Source organism: Myodes glareolus, chromosome 5 (assembly GCF_982192425.1).
Source record: "Myodes glareolus chromosome 5, mMyoGla1.1, whole genome shotgun sequence".
In the NCBI taxonomy this organism is placed as follows: Eukaryota; Metazoa; Chordata; class Mammalia; order Rodentia; family Cricetidae; genus Myodes; species Myodes glareolus.
Genome location: NC_142030.1, coordinates 64,207,487 through 64,234,384, shown reverse-complemented (window position 1 = coordinate 64,234,384; position 26,898 = coordinate 64,207,487). Strand labels below are relative to the sequence as shown.

General features: G+C 43.2%; 1 protein-coding gene across 1 annotated transcript in view; it reads right to left on the bottom strand.

Moving 5' to 3' along the window:
- Tnn (tenascin N) overlaps window positions 1-26,898 on the bottom strand; it is a 71,329-nt gene that overhangs the window by 9,845 nt on the left and 34,586 nt on the right. Inside the window, exons 12-20 of the mRNA XM_087906371.1 lie at window positions 22,637-22,900; window positions 19,527-19,790; window positions 18,214-18,477; window positions 15,962-16,225; window positions 12,152-12,282; window positions 10,154-10,286; window positions 9,598-9,749; window positions 1,746-1,842; window positions 789-956 (exon numbers count right to left, since the gene is read on the bottom strand). Coding sequence (XP_087762497.1) covers window positions 789-956; window positions 1,746-1,842; window positions 9,598-9,749; window positions 10,154-10,286; window positions 12,152-12,282; window positions 15,962-16,225; window positions 18,214-18,477; window positions 19,527-19,790; window positions 22,637-22,900 — 1,737 coding nt within the window. The remainder of the gene's footprint in view (window positions 1-788; window positions 957-1,745; window positions 1,843-9,597; window positions 9,750-10,153; window positions 10,287-12,151; window positions 12,283-15,961; window positions 16,226-18,213; window positions 18,478-19,526; window positions 19,791-22,636; window positions 22,901-26,898) is intronic.

Sequence of the window (26,898 nt, the reverse complement as noted above, 5' to 3'; positions counted from 1 at the left end):
CAGCCAATTTGGCTGGCAACACATTCCTACACGGTTATACCAAAGTGGGAATCAGGTAAAAGGCAGAGGGCAGACTTTGCTTAGAAGGCATGAACATCGTTTTTGGTTTTGTTTTTAAATATCAGTATTAAAGAAGCAACCATAACCACACCATCTCTTAAAATAATTGTCAGTATAATCCCAGCATTTCAGTCATGCTGCTTAATTCTTTTCCTTTCCCTCTTTCCCTACAGAACTGAACACTCCACCCATTGTCCAGAATCCAGTGAGCTGCTAATGGAGGCTAAGAGTCCCTGCTCTTGGTTAAACCACTCATGTTTGTGTTGTCCCTGTTGTATAAGCTAATGAGACCTAAAGCTCTCACTGCTTGACTCAGCACTTCCATTTTTCTGTTTTAATTTACAGCAAAATACTACAAAATGTTGAAATAACTCTCTCTCTCTCTCTCTCTCTCTCTCTCTCTCTCTCTCTCTCTCTCTCACACACACACACACACACACACACACACACACACACACACACACACTGTTACACAGGCAAACATAACAGTCACACTGTGAGGAGCCACAAGGAAGGGTCTGGGGGGAGGGAACATACAAACCATCCAGATTTGTGGTTAAAGATTGTTTTGACTTCCTTTACCCTCAAATGCCTTCAGAGAGCATGACTTCTATTGTTAGTGAGGACAACCACCTGCCAGTATCCCACAACCCACATCCCTTGCACACGGCAAACCAATCCTCAAATGACACGCGCAAGAGACTCCAGGAGAGAGAAAGACCCCTTACCTGCTGTGCCTCTGTACTTCCCAACTGACAGCTTGTACCGCTCTTTACTGGACGCTACTTGGAAGAAATCATACACAGCGTAGGCGGATTCGTTGAACGTCTGTAAGTCTGCCCTCACCTCGTACCGTGTAGAAGTGCCAGAGGTGAGATTGTGTAGTTTATCCAGTCCTGAAAACATGGAGAGGAATTCTCAAGACCAGTCGGCTCAGGTGGGTGAGCTCTCACTAGCTGCATCTGAGACACTCAAAGCAAAAGGTCATCTTAGCATTTACCTTCTCTGTTAATAAAGGGCTTTCCCAACACTTTCCCTGGGGTGCTAATAGTCCCATTCTGCTATTTCTTTGGCACAGCAGTGCTGGTGACTTCATGGAAGGCCACCATGTAGGAGAGGGTGTGCAGCACTGGGGTGACCTGCCCCTTGGGTCCACCTCGCTGAAGCAGAAGTAGACTTTCTGCTGACACATCTCACAGTAGAAGAGCAGATCAGCTACTCAGCCTCAGAACTCAAAGGAGAGGCTGTACCGAGAAAACCACAAACGTCATCTACTCTATTAGACAATGAATACTCAGATTCAATCTTTTTAATTTCATACTTCCCAGTAGATATGTTATTGGATATTTAACTCTCTGTGAACATCTGCTCCAGAAGAGAGCAGAGGGAAAATGGGCAAAACTAATGCCCATAATATCTGGCTGCACTAGCAGAATTACAGAAACTGCTAGCACATCGTCTTAACAAGAGTCCAGAATCCAATCAATCAGCTGTCTTTCTACTGTGGTTACATGAAATGCAGGTTCTGGAAAGATTCTGTAGAGCCTTCCAATTGGCATGACCACACCACACAGTATCCCTATCCTTTGGATCTGTCCTTGAAAATGGGTAAACAGCCTGACCAGATCATCAAGCGGGATGCTATCTTCCCACAACCCCACTTTCCTGATTCTCAGAGATCATACCAAGCCAGAACTCCTTCATGGGATCCCCAAAACCATCTACATAACTTCGCCAACGCTTGAAGAAGTCCAGCTGCCCAGTGTTCCGTCTCTGGAAGACCTGTAAAAGGAAAAGAATGCCTTGCTCTGCTATTGAACAGACATAACTGCAGGGTCAGGAAATGCTAGCTGTATTTCCAGGTGGTTCTGGAAGGCAAGAAGAAAACTATGAACCCCTACATTTTCTAAAACGGTACATCTTCATTTTTCAGAAACAAATTTTATTTATAATTTAAATTTTATTTAAATTATATTTATTTATGATAGACAATACTGTCTATTATATTCATAGGAATTTAAGGCAAAATGTGCATTCCGGATATGAAAAGGTATAGTACCTAACAGAGAATATGTCTACCTTCAAGAAATTCCAATCATAGAGCACAGAAAAACTTGGGAGAACCAGTAATATATTACTAGTAGTTGGGTGTGGTGTGGGGGATAGAACATTCCAGATCTTCACTGTCTCTGACATATAACCTTAATATTGACTCAATTGGAGCATGATATATTTGTATGCTGTCTTTTAACTTCCACTTAAATAGTTTAAAAGTGGGAATTATTTTAATTCACAAGAATCCTAACATAGCAAGTATTTAGTATTTATAGAACAACAGAAGCACACTCAACAAATATTTATCGAGCATCTACTGGATAGCAGAAACCATGTAAATCATTTTGATGGGCAAAATGAATACAGCAGAACTGGTTTCTGCCCAAACAGATCAAACAGTCCAGTAAATAAGAAAGATATTAATTAAATAATCAAATGAATAAAAATTAAATTAAATCAGTGATGAGAGTTATGAAAGAAAGACACAGCAGACCTCACCTACACAAAAGTCAAGAATACTCCCCTGGAAAATACCCGAGGGCTGCAGGGTAAGCAAGAACATCAGGAAGAGAAAGGAAAGCTGGGCTGTTGGTGGTTCTGGGTCTTCATTAGGAAGGGATAGGAGAGGAGGCTGGGATGCGGACAAAGGTCAACCCTGGAAGGATTCAATTTGGTTGAAGATGTTGGCCCATTGTATAAAAGCAATAGTAATTTTGGAGGATTCTAAGTAGGAAATGGGATCTTCCCCAGGTCCTTCTGGCTGCAGTGTAGAGAAAAGTCTGGCCAGAGGCAAGAGTGGTAGGAAGGTGACCAGTCTGGAGACCACTGCAGTGTGCTGTTAACAGGGGATGGTAACTTAGACAAGAAGCCACCCCGAGAACAGACAGAAGTCAACAAAATGTAAGCTTGGCAGGAGTGGTGACAGAGAGAATGTGGACCTGAAAGAAGAGAGCCAATAGTGAGAGCTCACACACTGTAGTATGACGGGCCAGCTTGTTGGGGTATCTGTTCCCGCCCGGTACTCCACAGCCAGCAAGTCCAAGAGAAAATCAATCTCACAGAGATCTCTATAAGTTGTAAAACTGATTGGGTTTGGAATTCCAGTCCATGTTTTTGGGGTCTTGACAAACTACACAACCCCACCGCAGGTAATCCTGTTCTATAGGAGTTTTGATTGCAGAACTGAGTAATTATTCCTCAGCTGTTCTTACAGAAGGGGAATTCTGAGAGGGGCAGCTTTTTTGAGAGTATCATAAGTTCATTTGGTAACACTGTGGGAGTTGGGGTGTGTTCGTTTTCCTTTCTTCTTAGCTGTACTTGGAATCAAACCTAGGGTCTCGTTAGTGCTAAGCAAGAGCTCTACCATTAGGCTGCATCCCTGATCCAGTACGAATTCTTTCTGAGGTTTCCTGGCGAAGAGAGGTCTCATGTAAACAGCTAGAGATTTGGGAATAAAGAGAGACCTAGGCTTGATTTCTAAGGAGGGAGAGTGTGGGGAAATGGTAGGAATTCACCGAGTCATTGGACTTTTCTCGTCCCAAGAACACAGGACTTTTTCCAGCTTTGTCTTAGTTAAGTAAATGAAGTGTGAGTGTTTCTAGCCGAAAGGCTGTTAAAAGAACAAGAGTAGGTGGAGTGCACCATGTCGTCTTCCACTGTCATGTGCCATGGTAGAAGCCACAAACCGAAACAGCCCAACCACAAAATGGAAGCAGCCTGAATCACTGAGTCACCTCTGTGAGTGGTGACTGCCAAACCTACAGAGCAACACACACATGAGCAAAATAGCTCCTGGATTCGAGCATGAGAACAGAGGGTGGTTTGTCACTCTGCAGAGCCATTCTGTCCTAATGAATATAAAGATCCACAGAGACTTAGTGGGAAATCAGGGCAACGGGGGAGGATACTGCCATGTAGGAAGAAATTCAGAACTTAGATCTCCAGGATGCTCATGGACATGGATGATTTCACTACGGAGCGAAGAAGCAACTAGGAACACAGGAATAAAACTAGAAAAATGGGTAATCATGTAAGCCACAGAGAGAAATAATGGTTAATCGTGTCCAAAACTGATGAGAGGTGAAGGGATGTTAAGATCCAAACTCCCTGGGGATTAGTGACATGGAAATCACCCACTTCTTCAGCAGGGGCTGTGTTAGGGAGACAGGAAGTCAGGTTGGGATGGGCAAAGGAGTAAATGGGAAATGAGAAAATGGAGGCTGATGTGGGTTCTATGTCAGACAAATGGGTTGCTTTCTTTACAAAAAGATCTCTAGTCCGAAAAGAAAGGTCAATTTCCCTTGGAGAAAAATCAGACTCCTTTATATGAAATAAACTTGAAAAGTCTCTAAACCCAAACACACCTGTGCACAGTATTGAAAATGGCAGTGTGTATTATTCCACTTGAACTTGAGAGCCAAGCTAAAAGCCATCCTAGCCCACTCAGTAATGATTAACAACCACTTACCAAGGACTAGAATTATATCTCTACCTATTTTTTTCCCTGTATTCATCTAAATGAAGAAGTCCCAACACAAAATTCTATTCGCGGTGTTAAATCTGGTAAAGTGAACCTGATGGTTGTGTCATCTTTACATTCTAGGAGGAGTGGGGGAGGGAGGTGAGAATCCTGACCCTGCTCAAGCCCCACACAGGCGCCCACATTAACTCCTTTCGCAGCACCAGTAAGCCTTGTGGCCTAGGAGGTGCTGAACAAAGACACCCATGGGAAGAGAATGTTCCAGGCTCCAAGGCAGCCACAGACACGGCCTGGTGAGGGGAGAGTGAGTCAGTCATTTTGGTTTCTGATCTCAGCCAGCTCACTGTAAAGCAGAGACACAAGTGGGAAAGAGAAGTCTACCACACCATTTCTGGGAAAACTAGATGAGAGGGCACGCGTCTTACAAAAATGTCCTAGGAATGGCAGTTCGTTGATGAGCAGAATTTAGGGAAAGCCATTGCACGCGGTATTAACACTGTCCGTCAGCACAGCTGTTCTTACTCTTTTCTCCGCTGCCCACTCATTAAACTTCCCCATTCTTTCTTTTCCCTTCATTCTTCACTCACTTCCTTTATAACAACCATTGGCTGGACACCGACTGAGTGTTGGATCTGAGGAAAGGGTAACAATGCCATTTCACAGATGGCAAAGATCAGGAAATTAGCCATGTTCACACAACCATTTGGTGACACAAACAAGGATAACACACAATCCCATCATTCAGTCGGAACATTTGAAGATCTAACCCTCCTGGGTCTATTTCCCAGGTAGCATTTTTGAACACTTGGAAGACCTGTTTCCTGGTGAGGAGCCTGTGTCAAGACTGCTCTGGGATTCTTCTTGTATCACTGACAATTCCTAGCTGGATGTAGTACTGACACTTCCTTACATGTGTATCCACTGTGCCGCTAGCATTTCCTCTCCAAGGCTGGGACTGATTCTGAGCCCACCCTTCTAAGGATGCAGTACCAATGGCTCTATCTCCAATCAATGAGCAGGTTTTGGGTTTGGGTTTTTTGTTTTGTTTTAAATAATGCCCCAGTGTGTCTAGGGAAGTCAATTCTGGAATCTCCACACTTACTGGATGTATCCTTGACTAAATTGGCTAATTTCATTTTTAAGTTAGCTAGTTTCATTCCCCCTACTCCCAAATACAAGATCTCAGTGTAGCCCAGGCTGGTCTCAAACTCACATGCAGCCAAGGTCCCACTCCTTTTATCTCTGCCTCCCATTGTTACAGAATGGCACCCAACGTGGATAACTGAAATCACAAAAAGCCTGAAAAAGCTTGTAAAAGACTAGAGTAAAGCATTTTGGTTTTCAGCTTTAGCAGGGAAAAGGCTGCGCTGTTTTAAGCCGGGGAAAACTCTGACTCTTTCAAGCAGGCCGTCCTGATTATGGAAACATTGTTGCAGCTTGCTTCCTGGCAAGGACCTTGAAAAGCCATAGGAGCTTTTGACTGTTGTTTTCTCCATATTCCTTAGCAAATTAAAGACTCACATGGTCAGAAAGAGAGAGAGATACAGTAAAGAGAAATTAAAAAAAAAAAAACTCTAAATGATTTAAAGTCCTTAAAAAAAAAAAAAGAAAGAAAGAAAGAAAGAGAGTAATTGGATATGGTGGTACACACCTTTAATCCCAAGGTTTAGGAGGCAGAGGCAGACAGACCTCTGTAAATTCAAGGTGTGATGGCAGACACCTTTAATCCCAGCACTGGGGAGGCAGAGATAGACAGATCTCTGGGAGTTCAAGGATAGCCTGGTCTACAGAGGGAGTTCCAGGACAAAGATATGCAGAGAACCTGTCTCAAAAAGCCAAAAGTTAAAAATAAAAATAAAAAAATAGAGGTTAAAATAAAGCCACGTAAAGATGGAAAATACACAGAGAATCTTGATACTGTATGCTATTATGCTCTCTTTGAATTGTTTAAATGCTGAGGAAGGAGCAACAGCTACTAAAAGATATTTGCTTATAAAGGCTGCAGAATTAACCCAAAATAGATATTTTGAAAATACCTTGGCTTCAGAATTGAAGTCAAAAGGTATGTTACTTTGGAGAAGAGATTTTGCTTTTGTTTCCACAGAAAATGAGAGGCTCTGGATTTATTCAGAGTTAAGAAAAATCATCTTTGACCAAGGGAGACCACCTGAGCAATCTCCGGTAGGAACAGATGGCCCAGATGTCTGAGTTCTTCATCCAGAACAGGTTCAAGACCGCTGCCTGAAATGATCAAGACTCACAGGATACTTCAGTCAGGACTTGATCATAACTCTAAATTTTCTTTAGGTCCCCATAAGATTATCAGCGCCCCCAACCAGCAGGAAGTAGCCTGGAATACTACGCCCACACTCCCAAAAACTGGACTATGGATATTTTCCTTTGTTTGTTTGTTTTAAAAAAAAAAGAGGGGGAAATGGTGCAGGAAAATTGTCTGTATTCTGTCAATCATGTTTTAAATAAAACACTGATTGGCCAGGCAGGAGGTGCAGGCGAGAAAACCAGACAGGAAGTGGAAATGATGCAAAGAGAGCAGGAGAATTCTGGGGAGGAGGAAGTTGATTCCTCCCACTCCTGCCCAGATCACTGAAGCAGCAGGATGTGAGCTGCCCCACTGAAAAAGGTACTGAGCCACATGGCTAAAATAGATCAGAAAAATGAGTTAATCAAGATGTGAGAGTTAGCCAGTAAGAAGCCTGACCTAATGGGCCAATCAGCATTATAACTTATAGAGATCTCTTGTGTGGTTGATTTTCTCTGGGGCCTGCCGGTTGTGGGGTACCAGGCGGGGACAGAAAACACAAACAAACAGGCCCAACATGTTACATCCCATGGGCTAGCATTACAGTTATCCAGTTCTCTGTGATGTCAAAGAATAGTCCCTGAGCATCACACATGCTAGGCAAGTACTTTACCAACCGAGCCACAAGCACAGCCCAAGCTTCACCTCACTAAACTGTCAGATCAAGGTACAGCTGAACCCCATCACCCAAGAGCTTCAAAGGAGGCTTCAGGTAGGTCAGCAAACCATGAAACAGCAGAATCTGGCACGGATAACAATAAGCTGTTATTATATCTCAATAATTGTTAGTTTGTATTTTATTCTATCATCTTTAAGTGTACTGACCACACAGATAATTTATACATCTTAGTTTGATTAAGAAATTCGAGAGATTAAAACGCTCTGTAATGAGCTATGTAAGAATAGGGAAACGTCTTAAGATGTGGTAAAGTATCTTAAGAGGGTTCTGCAACCCAGCACTGTCATTGTGCTGGAGACATTACTCATTGTCTTGAATGACTAAGTCAGGAGAGCAAAGTCAAGGTTGCATTTAAATGCCTGTGGGAAGAGCTCTGCTGCAGCCCTTAGACTTCCAAGATGGAAAGATTGGAGACTTCTAAGTGTTCCCTGATGTTCTTTCCAGTCTCCTCCTGGCAGCCTGCGTTACCTCAGGGCAAAGCCCTTCTGCCTGTTCATCGAATTAGGTTCCTGCTGCCTGGGACAGAGAACAACTTCCATAAAAGGATTTTAAAAGCTTAGAGGAAACCTGGATCATCTTTCAGGGACAGTTGACCCTTGAACCAAATAAAACACAGGCTGACTGAATTCAGTGGTCCTATAACTGACTGTGTTTGAGTCAGGCTCATTTGCATGGGTGTACAGAAGGCAAGGTCCTTGACGTCCGCCATCCATCAGGCTTGTTCATTGCAGTGTTGTCAGACAATGAAACAGTGTCTGATAGGTGCTCACTAAATATCTGCACTATTTCATGGGCTGTACAAACAGAGAGACAAATCAATCTCTCTCTCTCTCTCTCTCTCTCTCTCTCTCTCTCTCTCTCTCTCTCTCTCTGTCTTGGCTGCTGTAGATAATTGACTCATTTCCTGTATAAGCTTGGTTTTCAAAACGGCCACACTAAACAGTGCAGACAACCCGCCAGTGGTCAATTACAAGCACAATGGCAGAAAATTGGGCTGTAGGCCGGAGTGGGCTGATCCATAGAGTTACAATGGTGTTGATGAAAAGCAGCAGGCACAGCCCTACAGGTCTGCTCAGGTGGGAGACCTCCGGTGTTACAATCTGCTGTGTTATTTTATAAATCAAGCCTTTCTGCCATCTAACCAATTGTTGAATGAAATGGACTTTCAAGTATTCTTTGCCACTGTGCAGATATTAAGTTTTCTTCATCGCCGCTCATCAGATGATATCATTTCACCTGTGGCTGCTCAAAGAGCCCTGAGCAAACATATAAAGGAACAGAGTTGGGCGCTAGGAGACCAGGCTTTCTCTTTCCCACAATGGGTGGCAATGTACAGCAGGTGAAGGCTGTCTGTAGTTCAAGAAAATAAGAGCCTGCATCAGTTCAGACACAGGGAGAAGCCAAGTGAGGGAGAAAGAACAAGCTGCCTGCAGTCTTCAAAGGTTCCTCACAGGACTGAATCAGCAAGCCATCACAGAAGTGGTGTAGTGTAAGCAAAAGTCTTAGAATCATATTTCTGTCCTGCAGAGGCAAAGTCTAGACCACAGACCAGGTCCCAGTTCAGAGGACTGATAGATCAAAAAAGGCCATGAATCTACATCTTGGTCGACCTAAGACGAACCATCAGAATATCCAAGAATCTAGCAGTCATGACTCCTGGAATGTGACTCTAGCAATGTCACTGACGTGTGTGACCAACTCAACCATGTAAGCTTCAGCGTCTTTGTAAGACAAGAATAATAATCCTCTCACACTAAAGCATCATGTGAAGGTCTCATTTTTTAAAGTGCTTTGAAGAACCATGCCTGTCACAGGATCAAGTTAAGCCCTAAATTCTTTCCTTACAATGGGATAAGATCTCTCTGCAAACAACTGCAAGCCATTAAAGCTCCTTCCCCCACTGGCAGAGAAGAAAGAAAGCCTCCCTGGGGCAGCTGTGACCATCTCCCTAGATTAAGAAAGAAGGTATTCCACGGAGTGCCGCTGGGCACCATTAGGACTCACAATCCAGCCGCCTCCATCCGTGTCCATGTCACAGTACACCTGCATGGGCCGATTGGCATCGCCATTTAGGTAGATTGTGTAGAGGCCACTGGCAGCGTCGGTGTTCTGCTGAACCTGAGTGCAGTCTGAGGGGTGTGGATAACGGGCATCCACTGAGAGCAAGCAGAAGGACAAAGTTGTTAGAAGGGAAGGAAGGAAGAGGAAACAATTCAACTTTCCCTGTTATAAGGTAATTTACTTTGTCCAGAAATCATTTCATAGCATCCTACACTATTTTGCTTCTTCTGATTCTTGGCTCACATGTTAGTTTCTTCACTCCCTCTGTACCCATCAATTCTGCAAATGCACCATTAAATGAGGTTTGTGTCGCTTGATGTCCTAGGCTAGCTCTCCCGGTGTAACACTCAGTTTTGCCCTCTTTAGTCCCTTCACTATGGGGTGAATTTGTTTGGAATCCATAACCCCATCTTATTTCTCAATAACTCCATGCTCCCCGAAGACCTCTCCAATGCCTGCCTCTATTTATTGTCATTTAAAGGGCTTGATTCCATATTACCTGTAGAAAGGGTGGTGGATACACTTCGACTCCGGCGATCACCCTTAAAGGCAACCAAGGAAATAGGGTAGGTGACACCCTGTTCCAGGTCTTGCAATTCAAACCTCTGCTGACCTCTTTGGAGCTGCACTTCCTACAAACAAAGGAGGTAACAGACAGTAGGTGATTCATTTTCTCTTTCCAGCACCCTGGGCAGCAACAGCATTGACTAACATGATGTCAGAAGATCTCCAAGAGTTCAATGGCAGCCCAAAATCCTAGTGAGTCTCAGTCACTTTCCTGGAGGGCCATGCCACAGAGTCAGCCCTGCTAGAAGGACGAGCTGAGAGCCAAGAACAAGCACGGCCACCACTGGAGCACCAGCCAGGCTGCCTAGGGGTCTGTGCCTTCAGATATGGAGAGGTGATGACTACTGCAGTGCCATCAAAAGCAAGTTGAATAAGTTAGGCTAAGTACATTTAAAAAAAAAAAAGAGAGGCAAAACCGGTCATCATATCTGTGAGACATAGAAGTAGTTGGTATTTCAAGAAATCCTTCTGAACATGTCTTATTCACTCTATAAACATTGGACTAACTCTCCAAGCTGGACAGTCAGGTGCACTCATTGTAATAATGAATAAATCAGTGTCTTTTTTCTTTCTTATTTTGTATTTGTCTTTATTTATTGCCAAAGAGAGATAATGACAGTTTCCTATTGGCCAAGTTTGAAAACTCTGCTGGACTTCAGAGAGGCTTGGGGAAGGTTAGCCCTTGAAATAATGGTCATCCATTTAGTCAGTGAATATTTATTGGTGGCCAAGAATGGTGACACACACCTCTGATCTTAGCTGCTTTCAAGACTGAAACAGAAAGAGTTCAAGTTTGAAGTCAGGCTTGGCAAGTTAGTGAGATCTTGTCCCAAAATAAAAATATTAAAAAGAGCTAGGCACATAGTTCCAGAGTAGAACACTTGTCTGACAGATGCAAGGTCCTGAGTTCAAGCCTAACTATCACCAAAATAAAATAAAGCAAAAAATTCACACCAACTGCATACTAAGCACTATCCAAAATGCTTTAGATACAAAAATAAACAAAACAGAAAAAAAATTCTCAGTCCTTCTGGAACTTAAAAGTGTTAAGCAGATGCAATGATTTATAGAAGGGAAGGAGGAGTAGGGGGAGAAAGAAGAGGAGCAAGAGGAGCAGCAGCAAGAAGAAGGGGTGCAAGAGGAGATGGGGCAAAAAGAGGAAAGGCAGACGGAGGATCATGAGGAGGAGGGACAGGAAGAGGAGAGGCAGGAGGAGGGGCCGGAAGACTAGGAGGAGGGGAAGCAAGAGATTGATGTAGGAGGTCCTTCTGTTTATGTATTGCTTTCATTGGTTAATCAAAAAAGAAACTGTTTGACCTGATAGGGCAGAACTTAGGTAGGCGGAGAAGATAGAACACTGGGAGGAAGAAAGAAGAGTCAGAGAACCAGCATGGAGCTGCCAGAATCAGACATGCTGAATCTTTCCTGGTAAGCCACGACCTCGTGGTGATACACAGATTAACAGAAATGTGTTAAATTAAAATGTAAGAATTAGCCAATAAGAGGTTAGAACTAATGAGCCAGGCAGTGTTTAAATGAATTCAGTTTCTGTGTGCTTATTTCGGGTGTAAGATAGCTGGGCAGCTGGGATGACAAGCAGCCAGCTCCTCCTGTTACAAGAGATGGTTCAGAAGGAGTAGGAGGAAGAGGAGGAAAACAGAGCGTGCCTAGTAAGCACACCTCCCTGAGTTTGAGCCCCTAGAATTGCAAGATAAGCGATGAACAAGTGAACGATAAAATGGGGTCTATGCCCAGGCAGCAGATGTGTCGCAGTCAAAAGGAGCAGGCACGGAGGTTAGTCCTTACAATGAGAACATAGTATTCACAAATAGCATGGCTTAGCAGTGAGGGATCAACCAGTGAAGCCAGCTTGTTGTATAGGGATCGTGTGAAGAGAAGACACCAAGAGAAATACAAGAACTCCTCATACCTTCACTGTGCCGTTCGGGAGCTGGTAGGTCAAAATGTAGCCATCAATTTGAGCAGAGGGGGGCATCCAGGTCAATACTCCACCAGAATGTGTGACACCAAATGGACGGAGATTTTTCGGAGGGTCAATTTCTGTAAATGAGAAGCCAGGTAGCAATTGTTCTTAAAATATGCATAATTTTAAGTGATTTTCTTTCTGTATATTTCCCCATTTCTCTCCCTGCCTTTAAGTAGTTGGTAGTCCTGGTCTTGCTCAGAGCCTCCCTTGTCTTTGTTTCTAAAAGTACGGATCTGTAGAAGTGGAAGATTTAGGAATATGGCTTTGAGTAGTCTAGAGAGGGAGGGACCCTGGACCTCATTTCCCCAGGAGATTTTCAGAGTGGTAAATATGAACAGTGTAATTTGGCACTTTGGTTCTCGGTGGTGGTGGAGCTTCCTGTGTGATTTGGGAGGATGAGATCCACAGGCTAGAAAAGAGCCTACACATAGAACCTAGGAACCACTCAGAGGACACTGTCTGGAGAGGAGATGAAAAGATGATGTGCTGTCAATGTCTAGCACTGAGAAACCCCAAAACTTACATGCTGAGATTAGGAGCCTTAATATGTAAGGGGACTGAGGATAAAATTAACTTAATATAAAAATACAAAATTCTATTTCTTAAACATATAAGTGTGTGGCCTTCATATATACCCAGTACAGAAATAAGAGATAGTGTTTATGTTAAAACAGAAAGAAATTGGGTGTGGTTACGCATATCGCTCATCCCAGTACTCAAGAGGCTGATCCAGGAGGATTTCAGAGAGTAAGGCCAGAGGCCTTCCTGGCCTATAGAGTCAGACAGACTCTGTTTCAGAATGAGGGGTGGGAGGGCTGTTAGCTAGGAAGGGTGCGGACAAAGAAAAGCCTTTCTTTTTCTTGTATAGACTTGCCCACTCAGATGCCAGAGGGTCACACAGGCATGTGAGCATGTACCAGAGGGCATGCACAAGTATGTGAGCATGTACCAGAGGCATGCACGGGTATGTGAGCATGTACCAGAGGGCATGCATGGATATGTAAGCATGTACCAGACAGCATACATGGGTATGTGAGTATGTACTAAAGGGCATACATGGGTCTGTGAGTATGTACCAGAGGGCAGACATGGGTATGTGAGTATGTACTGGAGAGCATACATGGGTCTGTGAGTATGTACCAGAAGGCATACACAGGTATCTGAGTATGTACCAGAGGTCATGCACATGTATTTGAGTATGTACTGGAGGGCATACATGGGTCTGTGAGTATATATCAGAGGGCATGCACAGGTCTGTGAGCATGTACCAGAGGGCATGCATGGGATCACATACCAGAGGGCTTATATGGGTCTGTGAGTGTGTACCAGAGGGAATGCACAGGTCTGTGAGCATGTATGTGAAGACAAGGAAAACAAAAGCTCAGCAAAAATACTAATTTCCACCAACGCTGGTTAGAATGTTCATATTTTTTAAGCAAACAAGATATGAATGGAAATTTCCATTTTGAAAAAATATCATAAAAGGCGATTTTAATTTAGAACTTCCCAAAAAGCCATCTCCAGGCTATTTTCTCCCCAGTAGCATTTCAGCTGAGAACTGAATTGCAGTATTTTAATAGAAATCAGACAGCTGTTGTTTTGAATTAGGTTGTTTTGACAAATTTTGAGTCTCTGTAATATCAGCTTGGTTTGATTTTCTAAAGCACAGCATCTGGCATGGATCATACTTTATCCATCACATAGAGAGACTGGATTTCCTTCAGAATTTAAATAGTTTAAGGTAGTTTTGGCGTCCTCCTCTTTGATTAACAACTGTGGACTTGGGATGTCTGACTTGGTTACATTCATATCTCTATGAGGCAGAAAGATAAAAGTCACGTTACTGTTCTTAAATTGGGAGAAGTGGGACAGGCAAAATGGCTCTGGTGGCAGGTGCTTGACACCAGGCTTGACAGCCTGAATTCAATCCCAGATCTTACACGGAGGAAAGGGAGAACCAACTCCTATAAGTTGTTCTCTGGTCTCCGCATGTGTGCTGTGCTCACACCCACACATACATACATACATACATACACACACACACACACACACACACACACACACACACACACACAGAGAGAGAGAGAGAGAGAGAGAGAGAGAGAGAGAGAGAAAGAGAGAGAGAGAGAGAGGGAAGGAGGGAGGGGGAGAAGAGGAGGGAGGAAAAGAAGGAAGGAAGAGGGAAGGAGAGAGAAATGTAATTTACTTATTTTAAATTGGGGAAAGTGAAGACAAGAAAAAGGAGGAAGAGGGGTTGAGTAGAAGAGAGGAAGAGAGTAATGAGATAAGGAAGGAGGACAAGAGCCGTCCATTGCTTTTGGAGAGCCACACTGGAGTCTGGGGAGTCTGGGACAAGGGGAAAAGTAACTTGGGGTTTGTTTTGGGTTTTGGTTTACACATTTTTTCTTAAGTGATTCTTTTTGATTTTATATTCTTAATGTGCATTTTTAATGCCATCTAATTTTAACTAATAAAAACCATCAAGAGATATATGGCACCACTACTGACCATACAGGAGATAAATGGATCTTGTTCAGAATGCCTAAAGGGATCACAGACCCTGGGTCCCATGGAGGCCCAGTTGTATAATACTCATCTATGCCCAGAGGCCCTGTCACACACATTCACATGCAACCCAGGCACCTTAGGTCATCCACAGATAATGACATGGAGGAGGGTGCTCCCCATCATCTCCATCTTCACCTTAGGTCATCCACAGATAATGACATGGAGGAGGGTGCTCCCCATCATCTCCATCTTCACCTTGAAAGACTGAAACTAGAACTTGCTGCTTCTTCCGTTTCCCAGTAGGAACTGAGGCCCAGTCCCATTTCTTATTCAAAGCAGGGGCAGAGATCCTGGCATCTGGGCTCAGCAGATAAGCCTGGGGAAGAATAACTTATACAGCCACAGTACCATGTGCCCTCCATCCTACCTGACTGTCAAAGGACTACCTCAAAAGGATAACTATGAGGCTGAAGGAAAGGCTCAGTGGGCAAAGTGATTCACATAGACACATAAGCATCTAAGTTCAGATCCCTACTACCTATAGAAAAAAAAAGGGACAATAACACATGTCTGTAATCTCAGGGCAGAGGAGGTAGAGACAGGCAGATATCCCTTGAGCTTTACTGACCAGACAGACTCGCCAAATCAAAGAGAGACCTGATGTGAGATGTCCTTCTGTATATGTGTTGCTTTTATTGGTTGATTAATAAAACTGCTTTAGCCTATGGCAGGGCAGAATATAACCACACTGGAAGAGATATAGAGACAGAGTAGATAGAGTCAAGGAGATGCCATGTAGCTGCCAAAGAAGGGAGACACCGAACCTTACCAGTAGGCCACAGCTTCATGGTGATATATAGAATAAAAGAAATTGGGTTAATTTAAGATGTAAGAGCTACCTAGAAAGATTCCTAAGTTATTGGTCAAACAGTATTATAATTAATATAGTATCTGTTTGATTATTTGGGTCTAGAAAGCCGGCAAACAAATGAGCAGTCACCGGCTACAGAGACCATCTCAAAAAATAATGTGGAGAGCAGCTGACTCCTCCATGTCTACCTCTTCATGCACATGCACACACGCATACATGCACATAAATGTGTGAACACATAAACACCTAAACAAGGTCAACAGGAAACCACTTTGGAAGACATCTTTAGATAAAGCCATCAGCCCCACTCTTCCCCTCCTCACCCTGTTCATAGGGGGAGATTCACTCTGGGTAAGAGCGAAGTATCACAGTACCTGTTAGGGCCTTTGTGTCAGCCTTCTTGCTCTCCTGGGGTCCCTTCTGGGCCCACACATGGATGGTATATTCCATGCCTGGCTTCAGACCCGTCAGGACGGTACTACTCTGATCCTTTGACACTGGTATCTCTTTGGTCTCTCCATCCGCAGAGGTGTAGCGTACCATGTACTTGTCAATGGTGGCTCGCACTGGGTCCCAGGAGATGGTGGCTGTATTCTCTGTCACCCGATTGGTCACCAAGTTCTTGGGGCTGTCAATTTCTTTTTTTAAGATTTAGAAAAGGCTGGCTTTAGAACCATGGAAAGGCATCTTACCACCCTGTCCACAAGCATTCTTCCATTCAAAAGAGCTATGACATTTTATATATATATATATATATGTATATAATTAAAATGACATAATAATATAATTATTACTGGTATAATTTTATCATTAATAGTGGTCTAATTCTCATGAATACAGGAGTAAAGCAGATATGGTGCCCACTCCTGCAATCCCCACAGTTCAGAGGCAAGAAGAGCACAGCTAGGGCCACATAGTGAATCCCTATTTTAAAAAAATAAATAAATGAGAAAGGGGGGGAGGAAGGAAGGAGGGAAGGAGGAAGGAAGGAAGGAAGGAAGGAAGGAAGGAAGGAAGGAAGGAAGGAAGGAAGGGAAACACCTTTAAGAGTCCTCCAGTTTCCATTTTCCAGGGAAACATGACACTAGATATTACAATGGAAGGAACCAGGTCTTCTCTATATTTATCAATCTGGAAATATTCTGTCCTGCCCAGTTTCACCAGCATAACAATGAAAACCTGAACTATTCAACCACTGAAACCATTGTTGGAGCAATCCTATAGACTCTCCCCCATGGCACCTACTCTGCAACCCCAACTATCCTCCAGCCCCTTGACTTATAACTACATCTTGGATCTGAGAGAGAATTCTGAAAACTGATGTGTGTAACATTCAAGTCATGCCCTGGCCTTCCCATTGGCTGGAATGCAGGTGACGTTAACCAAGTAAATAAACACAATTGCCTAAGGGTGACTGATCCACAACAGCCAAGGAACCTGGGCCTCCAGCACAGAGCGAGCTATATGAGCACAGCAGCCTAAGCATGTCCACTCTGTTCTATATAAACTGCAGTCTTAGCCTTCCCTTTGGTGTATCTGGCAATGTATCCTACGACTACGCACTCACACCATCTAAACCCCATGTGGCTGAGGCAGCGGAAGATACTCCCGCAACACCCGTGTCTTCCAACCCACTGATCTCTAGACCTGCAACATTGTCATGTCCTTCGTAGGGTTTATCAAAATTTACAGTTACAAATTTTCTTTTTGTTTATTGCCTGTCTCTCCCACTGGCTGTCAGGAGAGCAGGGAACATAATTTTCTGTTTGTCACTCTATCCCTAGACCTGGCACTTAAAAGATGGCAATGAGAAGTTAGCTGCATATTGGACACAGGGTCCCCGCTTCCCAGGGTGATGTTTGTTTGTGACACAGTTTCTATTAGGTCAATTCTAATGGAACAGCTTGTCTCGGAACAGTTCCTTAATACAATAACTTTAGAACTTTTATATTAGTTCTGTAATTTTCAGTAGCTGAGAAACATTAACGGTTAAGGACATATGCTGTGGAAAAAGTTTCAAGGCATTATGGGACTGCTCAGCAGCAGATCTTAATTACAGTACTTTGTTCTCTTTAAAAGTAAATGGAAGTTTGGTTTTTTACACCAAAGCCCTCAGTGAGGCTTTAAGAAGTAGAATATTTTAGAGGTGATTAGGTCATGATTAGGTCTGCTCTCACAAAGGGACTAATGTCATTCCACAGGAGCGGGAAAGTCAGCTGGGGTCCAGGCTGAAGTTCAAGACCTCTTGCCCTCTCTTTGTTTTACATCTGCTCATTTGTCTATGTGTGTTATGATACAGGACAAAGGCCACAAGACACTAGGATTCTTGTTTTGGGCCTTTCAGACTCTACACCCATAAACCAAAAACTTTCTATTGTTTACAACTTTCCCCGTCTCAGACAGGCACTCTGTATGTCAGAAGAAATAGAGGTAGGTGCCCTCCTAAAACAATCCAGTCTCTGGCATCACAGACCCTGAAACACCTGTGTCACCATTCAGCAGTAGCGGATGAACCTCAATTTATTAACTCAGTTTGCTCATCCCTTACCTTATTTCACATCAGTGTAAGAACAGGAAAAGAACACTTTAGCTTCCCCTGCAGGTACCAGTGAACAACATTCCTTACCTGTGGGGGCCTTGGTTTTGGCCTTCTTGCTCTCCCGGGCCCCCTTCTGAGCCCACACTTGAACGGTGTACTCCACACCGGGTCTCAAGCCCGTCAGGACGGTACTGCTCTTCCCCTTCCTCACTGGAACCTCCCTGGTCTCGCCATCAGCAGATGTGTAGCGCACCATGTACCTGTCAATATCAGCCTGCACTGGGTCCCAGGAGATGGTGGCTGTATTTTCTGTCACTTGATTGGTCACCAGGTTTTTGGGACTGTCGATGTCTATGAGGAAAAGTCTGAGTCAGTATGTGCTATTGGCTCAGCAAGATGGCTCAGACAGTAAAGGCGATTGTACGGAAGTGGGGCACCCTGAGTGTGATTCCCAAACTAATGGAAATGGAGAAGGAGAGAATTAAGTCTAGAAAGTTATCCTCTGACCTCCACACATGTGCCACACACACACACACAACGATGGTGATATTGATAGCAACAACATCAAATCCACATACACCATTCAGAGGGCCAGGGTGCAGATACTGCTGGTCTCGTTGACTGGTGAGAGTTTTAATTTTCTGCGGTTTTCTATCTTATCCACTCCCATTTTGGTGGGGGTTTGTTCATTTGCTGTCTGATATTTGTCTTTTACTTCTGCTTCATGCATGCACATCTCTTCCCAGGAAAGCTTCCCAACCCAGACACCCAACAACCATCCAGAATCTGAAAATCTAGGGTATGACTTCTACTAGAAGTTTAACAAAACTAATTTCATATTCATTTGGTAAGGAATATCAAGACTCTGCTCTATATACAAGGCCTGCTACAGGCAATATACAGAGATTCAAGTTGAAGACCTTGGTTTTGCAAACAAAAAGGAGAAAGTCCATTAGCAAGACAGTAAAGACTTACCATCTACAGTGACAAATTTGTTTTATAATTAAAATAAGACTTGGATGTTAAAAAGCAAACCTTTACTTGCAACAGCAGATGAAAAAAATCTAGAATCTTAAAACAAATGTATTTTTTTTTAATATTTCCTAGTACCCTTCTCAAAGAAACCAAAAACAACATCTCTAGAAAAAGATCCAGGCACCTAGAAGAGGAACTATACACACAGTCAGCTAGACAGTTTGGAGACTGTTCGGAGAGTCCAACACCTAAGGAAACCAGATGCAATGAAGTAAGGGTGGTGTGTGAAGTTGGTTGTGGGAGAAGTAACCCTGCTCTTCCAAAAATCACCAAGACCCATCGGTGTCAGAGGAAGAAATTAAAACTTGACTTCCTCTAAACTCAACGTGACAGCCATCGTACCTCTAAACTATGCTGTTCATTACCTGTGTGAGCTTTGGTGTTGGCCTTCTTGCTCTCCCGGGCTCCCTTCTGGGCCCACACTTCAACCTTGTACTCCATGCCAGGCCTCAGGCCTGTCAAGATGGTGCTCCTCTGGTCCTTCCCAATAAGAAATTCCTTGGATTCTCCATCAGCAGAGGTATAGCGCACCACATACCTGTCAATGTCAGCCTGCACCGGGTCCCAGGAGACACTGAGAGTGGTCTCTGTCACCTGGTCAGTCACTAGGTTTTTGGGACTATCAATATCTGAAAAGAAAAGTACTAGTCAATAAACACTAGAATAGACACCAAAAAAAAATTGAGGCCATTTTGTTTGGGCTGAGTTTCCTGTTCTTATTTCTCATCTCATGTGCATATCTTCAGTTTTCACAGATTGAGACCACAATTGGACTTTGGGGTCCTCAAAAAGGAAGAACGGGGCTATTGTGGAATATTTGTTTACACTGTAACGGGGTGTGTCTGCCTAAAATGCCTTATGGTTGGTAATACAGAGCTAAATGGCCAGTGGTTAGGCAGGAGAGATAGGTGGGACTTCTGGGAAAAGAGGAAGGGAAGAGATGGAGGAATCTAGGCATACAGTTTCACTGTCAGACTCAGAACAAGTCGGATGTGCCATACTAAGGAGAGGTAACCGAGCCACATGGCAGAATATAGATCAAAAGAGTAAGGGTTAATTAAGTTATAAGAGCTAGTTGGGGAAAAGCCTAAGCTAAGGCCAAACTTTCATAATTAATAATCAGTCTCTGGGTCGTTATTTGTGGGCTGATGGTTCAAAGATAATCTGACAGGATCCAGGCAGTGGTGGCACATGCCTTTAATCCCAGCACTCAGAAGGCAGAGCAAGCAGATCTCTGTGAGTTCAAGGCCAGCCTGGTCTACAAGAGCTAATTCCAGGACAGCCAAGACTGTTACACAGAGAAACCCTGCCTCAAAAAAAAAAAAAAAAAAAAAAAGATAGTCTGACGAGAAACCTTGCTACACTAGATAATGGAATGGCTACCATATCCAGAGTTAGTAGGGCTGTGTTCTAATCCCAACCCCAGAAGAACAGCTGATAGATAGAAAATACATTATTTTATAGTCAGTAGACAAAGAATCTCACTCCAGTCTGTCATTGACCAGCTATGAACTTGGACAGCTCAGATACTCTGAGTGTGCCTCAGTTTCCTTTCTCATAAATGTGAACCTTAAACTAGGTTATTAGGTCAATATTCCAGGAATATTGCATGAATCAAATCCCACCTTCATCAACTATCTCTATGTCTTGTAGAAATCAAAGATTTCACTGGATTTGAGGGCTTTGGTTTTTTTATTATAAAACTGGGGGGTACTATCTACCCAACAAATTACTTTGAAGAGAGGAAGAAGGCCTTATTTATTCCTAGTGGGTATATAAATGAGTATAAACACTATATGAATATACTAGCATAATAAAGGACTAAATAAGAGGATGATACAGAAACTCTGCTCCTAGGCATATATGTCTTTGAAAACAAACTTGCACACAAATGCTATGGCATCATTATTAATGAGAGTAGAAAAGAAACAATTCATATATTCACAAATAACAAATCAATAGACAAAATGTCATATAGCCAGTCATACAATGAAATATTCACTAACAAAATTAAGAATGGATTCATGTTACAAAGTGGAAGATCTTGAGGAATACAGTTTAATGAAAAAAGTAAATCACCAAAGGCCACATGATATATGGATTCATCTATAACAAATGTTCAGCCTCATCAGAGAAGTTTTTTTGTATAATGGATATAAGTTAATACAGAAACTCACAATTTGTCACAGTACAAAGGATAAATGCCTATGCAATGCTCGGCCACAAATGTGACATCTATATCACACACACCCTGGCTTAGGGACCATTGAGGAAGAAAGAACAGAAAGACTGTAAGAGTCAGAAGTTGAAGAGGACCTGAACAAAGCAGTGTCTTCTGGATGTGACAAGACCACTACAGTCATAACTCAGCAGCTGGGAGTGCCCACATAAGACAGGCACAACATGAAGTCAGTCAACATTCCAGCAGGAATGGGAAATGGACTCATGGAACCTGATGCCCAATTGAGGAGTTATTGGTGGGTTGTAGGAAAGGGTCTTTAAGGGTGTGGCCTCTGGTAGGTCCACCATGGATGGCCCCATACCCGTGAGTATGTGGGCAGTACAGATTGGATTTAGTGGATTATAAAGAAGGAGGAAACAACAACCTAAGCTTGGGAGAAGGAGAGGAGTGGGGGTTGCATCTGGGATGAGTTAGGGGAAGAGTGGGGAATGGTCAAAATGCATTGTGTGCATTATCTCAAGAATTAACAAAAATATACTTTTATTTAAAAAGAAATGTCCCAAGCAGAGAAACCTATAGAGACAGACAGCAATCGTTACATAAGGCTGCAGGGAAGGAGGATGGGAAGTTGCTGGTGATGAGTATGAGGCCCCTTTAGCTGATGATGTCACTGACATAGTGGTAGCAGTTGTGCAGTTCTGTGAATATATCAAGAATACGCTAAATCCCTTGAACTGGACTCTTCAAGAGGGTAGATTTTAGTGTGAAAATGCATCTTGGCAAGGCTGTTCTTCTTGAAGAGGAAACATGGATGAAAATTAGAATCATCAACTGTTCTTGTAGATAATTAGTCACAGGATCTTCAGAGTAGGAAACACAGTACTCAAGAGGGTTTCTTTTCTAAGAAACCAGTGTCCTCCCCATCCCAAAGTGAGAACAGCAAAAGCCACTGATTTCGATGAAGTATATAATCCACAGACCCTAGCAATATCTTTTCTTTCAAAGAAAGAAATTTACCACAAAGGAAATAGACATTTTGATAAACAGTGGATGGATGCGCCAATCACCATTAAGCTTCAGGAGCCAGTGAAGAGGAGAATATAGAGTCCTTATTTTGAACTAATGTGTTAAATATCATGGGGAGATGGTGTGGGAGATATGACAGAAGCCTGCCCCTCTGGTCTTTAACAATCATTGGTTTCTTCCAAGGCCAGAGAAGGAATAGCAAGTGCCCCCCACCTCCCAAAGGCTTACCATGAAACATGTCACATCCTCAAACTGCAATGTTCATACCTGTGGGGGCCTTGGTGTTGGCCTTCCTGCTGTCCTGGGCCCCCTTCTGGGCCCACACATCAACCTTGTACTCCACACCCGGCCTCAGGCCCGTCAGGACGGTGCTGCTCTTCTCCTTAGACACAGGGACCTCCCTGGTCTCGCCATCAGCAGAGGTGTAGCGCACTATGTACCTATCGATGTCAGCCTCCACTGGCTCCCAGGAGACACTGATAGTGGTCTCTGTCACCTGGTCAGTCACCAGGTTTTTGGGGCCATCAATATCTGAAAGGAAAAGAACTGATCACTAAAGACTAGGAGCAGGCACCAAAGAATGAGACCATTTGTCCTGGGCGGGAGACTTTCCGGTTCCTACAGTTTCCCCATACCCTATATGCATTTTCAGTGTTTCCTGGCCGGAGACCTGGTCTCCACAGCTGAGCTCAGAGTCTCAAGGAGGCAGCACAGGAGAGCAGAATGAGCGCTGCACCCAAAGGGACTGGGTTCTGAAGCAGAGCTGAGGGGCAGGAGGCACCTTAGGTTCCAGTCAGCAGACTGAGGACCTTGTCCCTGCTTTGCCGTCAGCCTGGGCAACTGATCCTGACCACTTTCCTCATTTGTAAACGTGAGTCTAGGTTAATAAATTATGAGATAGCTCAGTATTGCATGAGTATTTCTGAACTCAAACCCATGTGACTTATGGAAATCACCCACTTCATAGAACTGGAGGGGAGGGGGCTCTCAGATGTAAAACAGAGACATTGACTCCTGCTCTGCCAACTCAGCAAATGCTCTGAGGGCAACATAATCCTCCTCTGTCGCTAGTGGAAAAGTCGAAGCCTATCACAACTTATTATTAGTAAATTATTGCCAGAATTACCAAAGGATCCTGTAATAACTAAGAAAAGTGACAGCATATATATGCATAAAACTTGTACACAGTAAGGTGGGAATACAGTGAAGCGCTGGCCTAGCATGCACCAGGCCCTAGGGTTGATTCTCAGCATTGCACACACAAAAATATTTATATTACAAGTGTCCTAATCACATTCTTCATAATAGACTTTGACAATTTAAAATAATCCAAATGTCAAACAGCTAACAAACTGAAAAGCAAATGTGATGGCATGTACTATGAAACACTAATTGGCATACTGATACATGTTACAACACAAATAAAGCTGGAAAATAAGGGGCATCTCAGCAGAGGCCATATAGATTATAAACCCACCTATAAACAAAGTCCAGAGACGTAGAAACAGAGAACTCTATAGAATAGACAGGCAGCAATTGTTAGAAGGCTTGGGAAGTGACTGGCAATGGAGGTGAGCTTGAGCTCAGTACTTTGTGGTAATGAGAACAGACTATAGTAATAGACTCCAGTAATAGTTACAGAACTGTGAGCACACTAAATTCACTGAATTGTACATTTTAAAGGGCGAGTTTTAATACGGAAATATCTCTTAATATGGCTGTTCTTAGCAAATGTGTGAGCAGAGATGAAAAGGCCTTACAATTACCAAACGTTATGTGAAATACCAATGGCACAGTCCTCAGAATGGAACACAGTACTCAGAAGAGGATTTACAGTTAAGAAAACAACATCTTCTTACTCCAAAGTGATCACAGGGAAATCCTGGAGTACTTAACCTCGCAGACCCTCACATACACACACACAAACACACACATACACACACACACACACACACACACACACACACTATCTATCCCTTCAATCAGAAATATTTTGAGATTGAGCACAAAGGGAATACTCAGTTGGAAGAATCCTGCGAAGGAGTCACCACCATTGGTCCTTTTACTTTCATTCAGGAGAGTAAACCCAGGACCTTTTTCATGCTATGCAGGACTATATTCCTGAGCTATATCCACAGCTCACCACCAATCTCTATGAGACTGAAGTATAAGGCTCGACATGAGGTCCTCATTAAGAGATAATATGTCCCTATGAACACCTAGTTTTTGAAAAAGAAGCCAAAATTACACAATGGAAAATGAAAGCATCCTCAACAAATGATGCTGGCATAACTAGATGTCAACGTGTAGAAGAATGCAAATAGATCCATCTCTATCACCACGCACAAAACTCAAGTCCAAGTGGATCACAGACCCCAGCATAAATCCAGATACACTGAAAGTGATAGAAGAGAAAGTGGGAAGTAGCCTTGAACACATTGGCACAGGAGACCACTTCCTAAATATAATACCAGTAACACAGACATTGAAATCTACAATCAATCAATAGGGCCTCCTAATACTGTGACACTTCTGTAAGGCAAAGGACACTGTCAATAAGACAAAACAGCAATCTACAGAATAAGAAAAGATCTTCACCAACAACACATCATTTGGGCTGATCTCCAAAATATATAAAGAATTCAAGAAACTAGACATCAAAATATCAAATAATCCAATTAACAAATGAGAACTGATAATGTGGGATTCCCCTCTTTATGCTATGAATATGTTTTATTGCCATTGGTTAATAAAGAAGCCACTTTCAGCCAATGGCTTAACAGAATATAGCCATGCTGGAAAAGAGAGAGAAAGAGAGAGAGAGAGAGAGAGAGAGAGAGAGAGAGAGAGAGTAGGCAGAGTCAGGGAGATGCCATACAGCTGCCAAAGGAGAAAGACGCCTGCAGGAGCCTGCCAGAACCTTGCCAGTAGGCCACAACCTCATGGTAATATACATATTAATAGAGGTGGGTTAATTTAAGACATAAAAGCTAGCTAGAAATACCCTTAAGCTATTGGTCAAGCAGTGTTTCAATTAATACAGTTCCTGTGCAATTATTTCGGGTCTGGGTGGCTGGGAAACAAACAATAAGCCTCTGTCTGCATACTGATCTAAACAGAATTCTCAACAGAAGAATCTCAAACAGCTAGCATACACTTAAAGAATTGTTCAACATCTTAGCCATCAGGGAAATGAAAATCAAAATGACTCTGAGATACCATCTTATACCTATCAGAGTCGCTAAGATCAAAAACACTAAGGACAGCTTATGTTGGAAAGGATGGGAGTAAGGGGAACACTCCTCCCCTGCTAATGTGAGCACAAACTTGTACAGCCACTCTGGAATTGAAATGACAGTTTCTCAAAAATTGGGAATCAATCTACCTCAGGACCCAGTTATACCATTTTGGGCACAAACCCAAAGAATGCTCAATAATACTGCAAGGACACTTGCTCAAAATTATGTTCATAGCAGCATTATTTGTAATAGCCAGAAACTGGAAACAACCTAGATCCTCCTTAACCCAAAGAATGAATTTTAAAAAATGTGGTACTCAACTGTAAAAAATAATGACATCATGAAATTTGCAGGCAAATGGATAGAAGTAGAAAAAAAACATTCTGAGTGACATAACCCAGACTAAGAAAGGCAAACGTGGTATGTACTCCCTCATAAGTGGATATTAGCCGTAAAGGATAACCATGCTACAGTCCACAGCCCCAGAGAGGCTAGGCAACAAGGAGGGCCCAAAGAGGGATGCATGGATTTCTCTGGGAAGGGGAAATAGAAGAGTTCCCTGGGTAAACTGAGGACAGGTGTAGAAGGCCGCAACCACACTCTCCATCATAGATGGCGCTGCACCGCCAGGTGAGCTAGAAAGCTCACACGTGTTGGTATTTTTCCACTACTCCCAAGGTATCACCTGGGACTGGGAGCAGTTGACCAATCCAAGAATGACACGCCCAAAGCAGGGTCTGTTTCCTATATAAGGGATGGGTTCCATCTTATCTGGGTCTCCGCCATGTGGCTTATGCTCTAGCTCCCAAGAGACATAAAGCTTTTCTGCAGAAGGATCCTATGTGTACCGCGTGGTTCTTGCTGGCGAGACGGTAGCGCGGGACAGACAGGAGTGGGGGGGGGGGTTGGTAATGGGATCATGAGGAATAGGTTGGGCGGGTTGGGGGCAGGATGGAGTGGGAGAGTGGTGAAAGACATGTCTTGGTGACAGGAGCACATTTCAGGGTCAGGGAGAACCACAGGAGGGCCCCAGCTAAGACCCCTAGCAATAGTGGAGAGGGTGCCTGAACTGACTGTCTCCTGTAATAAGACTGGTGACTACCCTAATCATCATCATAGAGCCTTCATCCAGTAACTGATGGAAACAAATGGAGAGATCCACAGTCAAGCACTAGGGGAATCCTGTTGAAAAGAAGGAGGAAGGATTGTTCAAGTCAAGAGGGTTAAGCTCATCACAAGAGAAACCACAGAAACAACTAATCTGGGCTCATAGGAGCTCATAAACTCTGG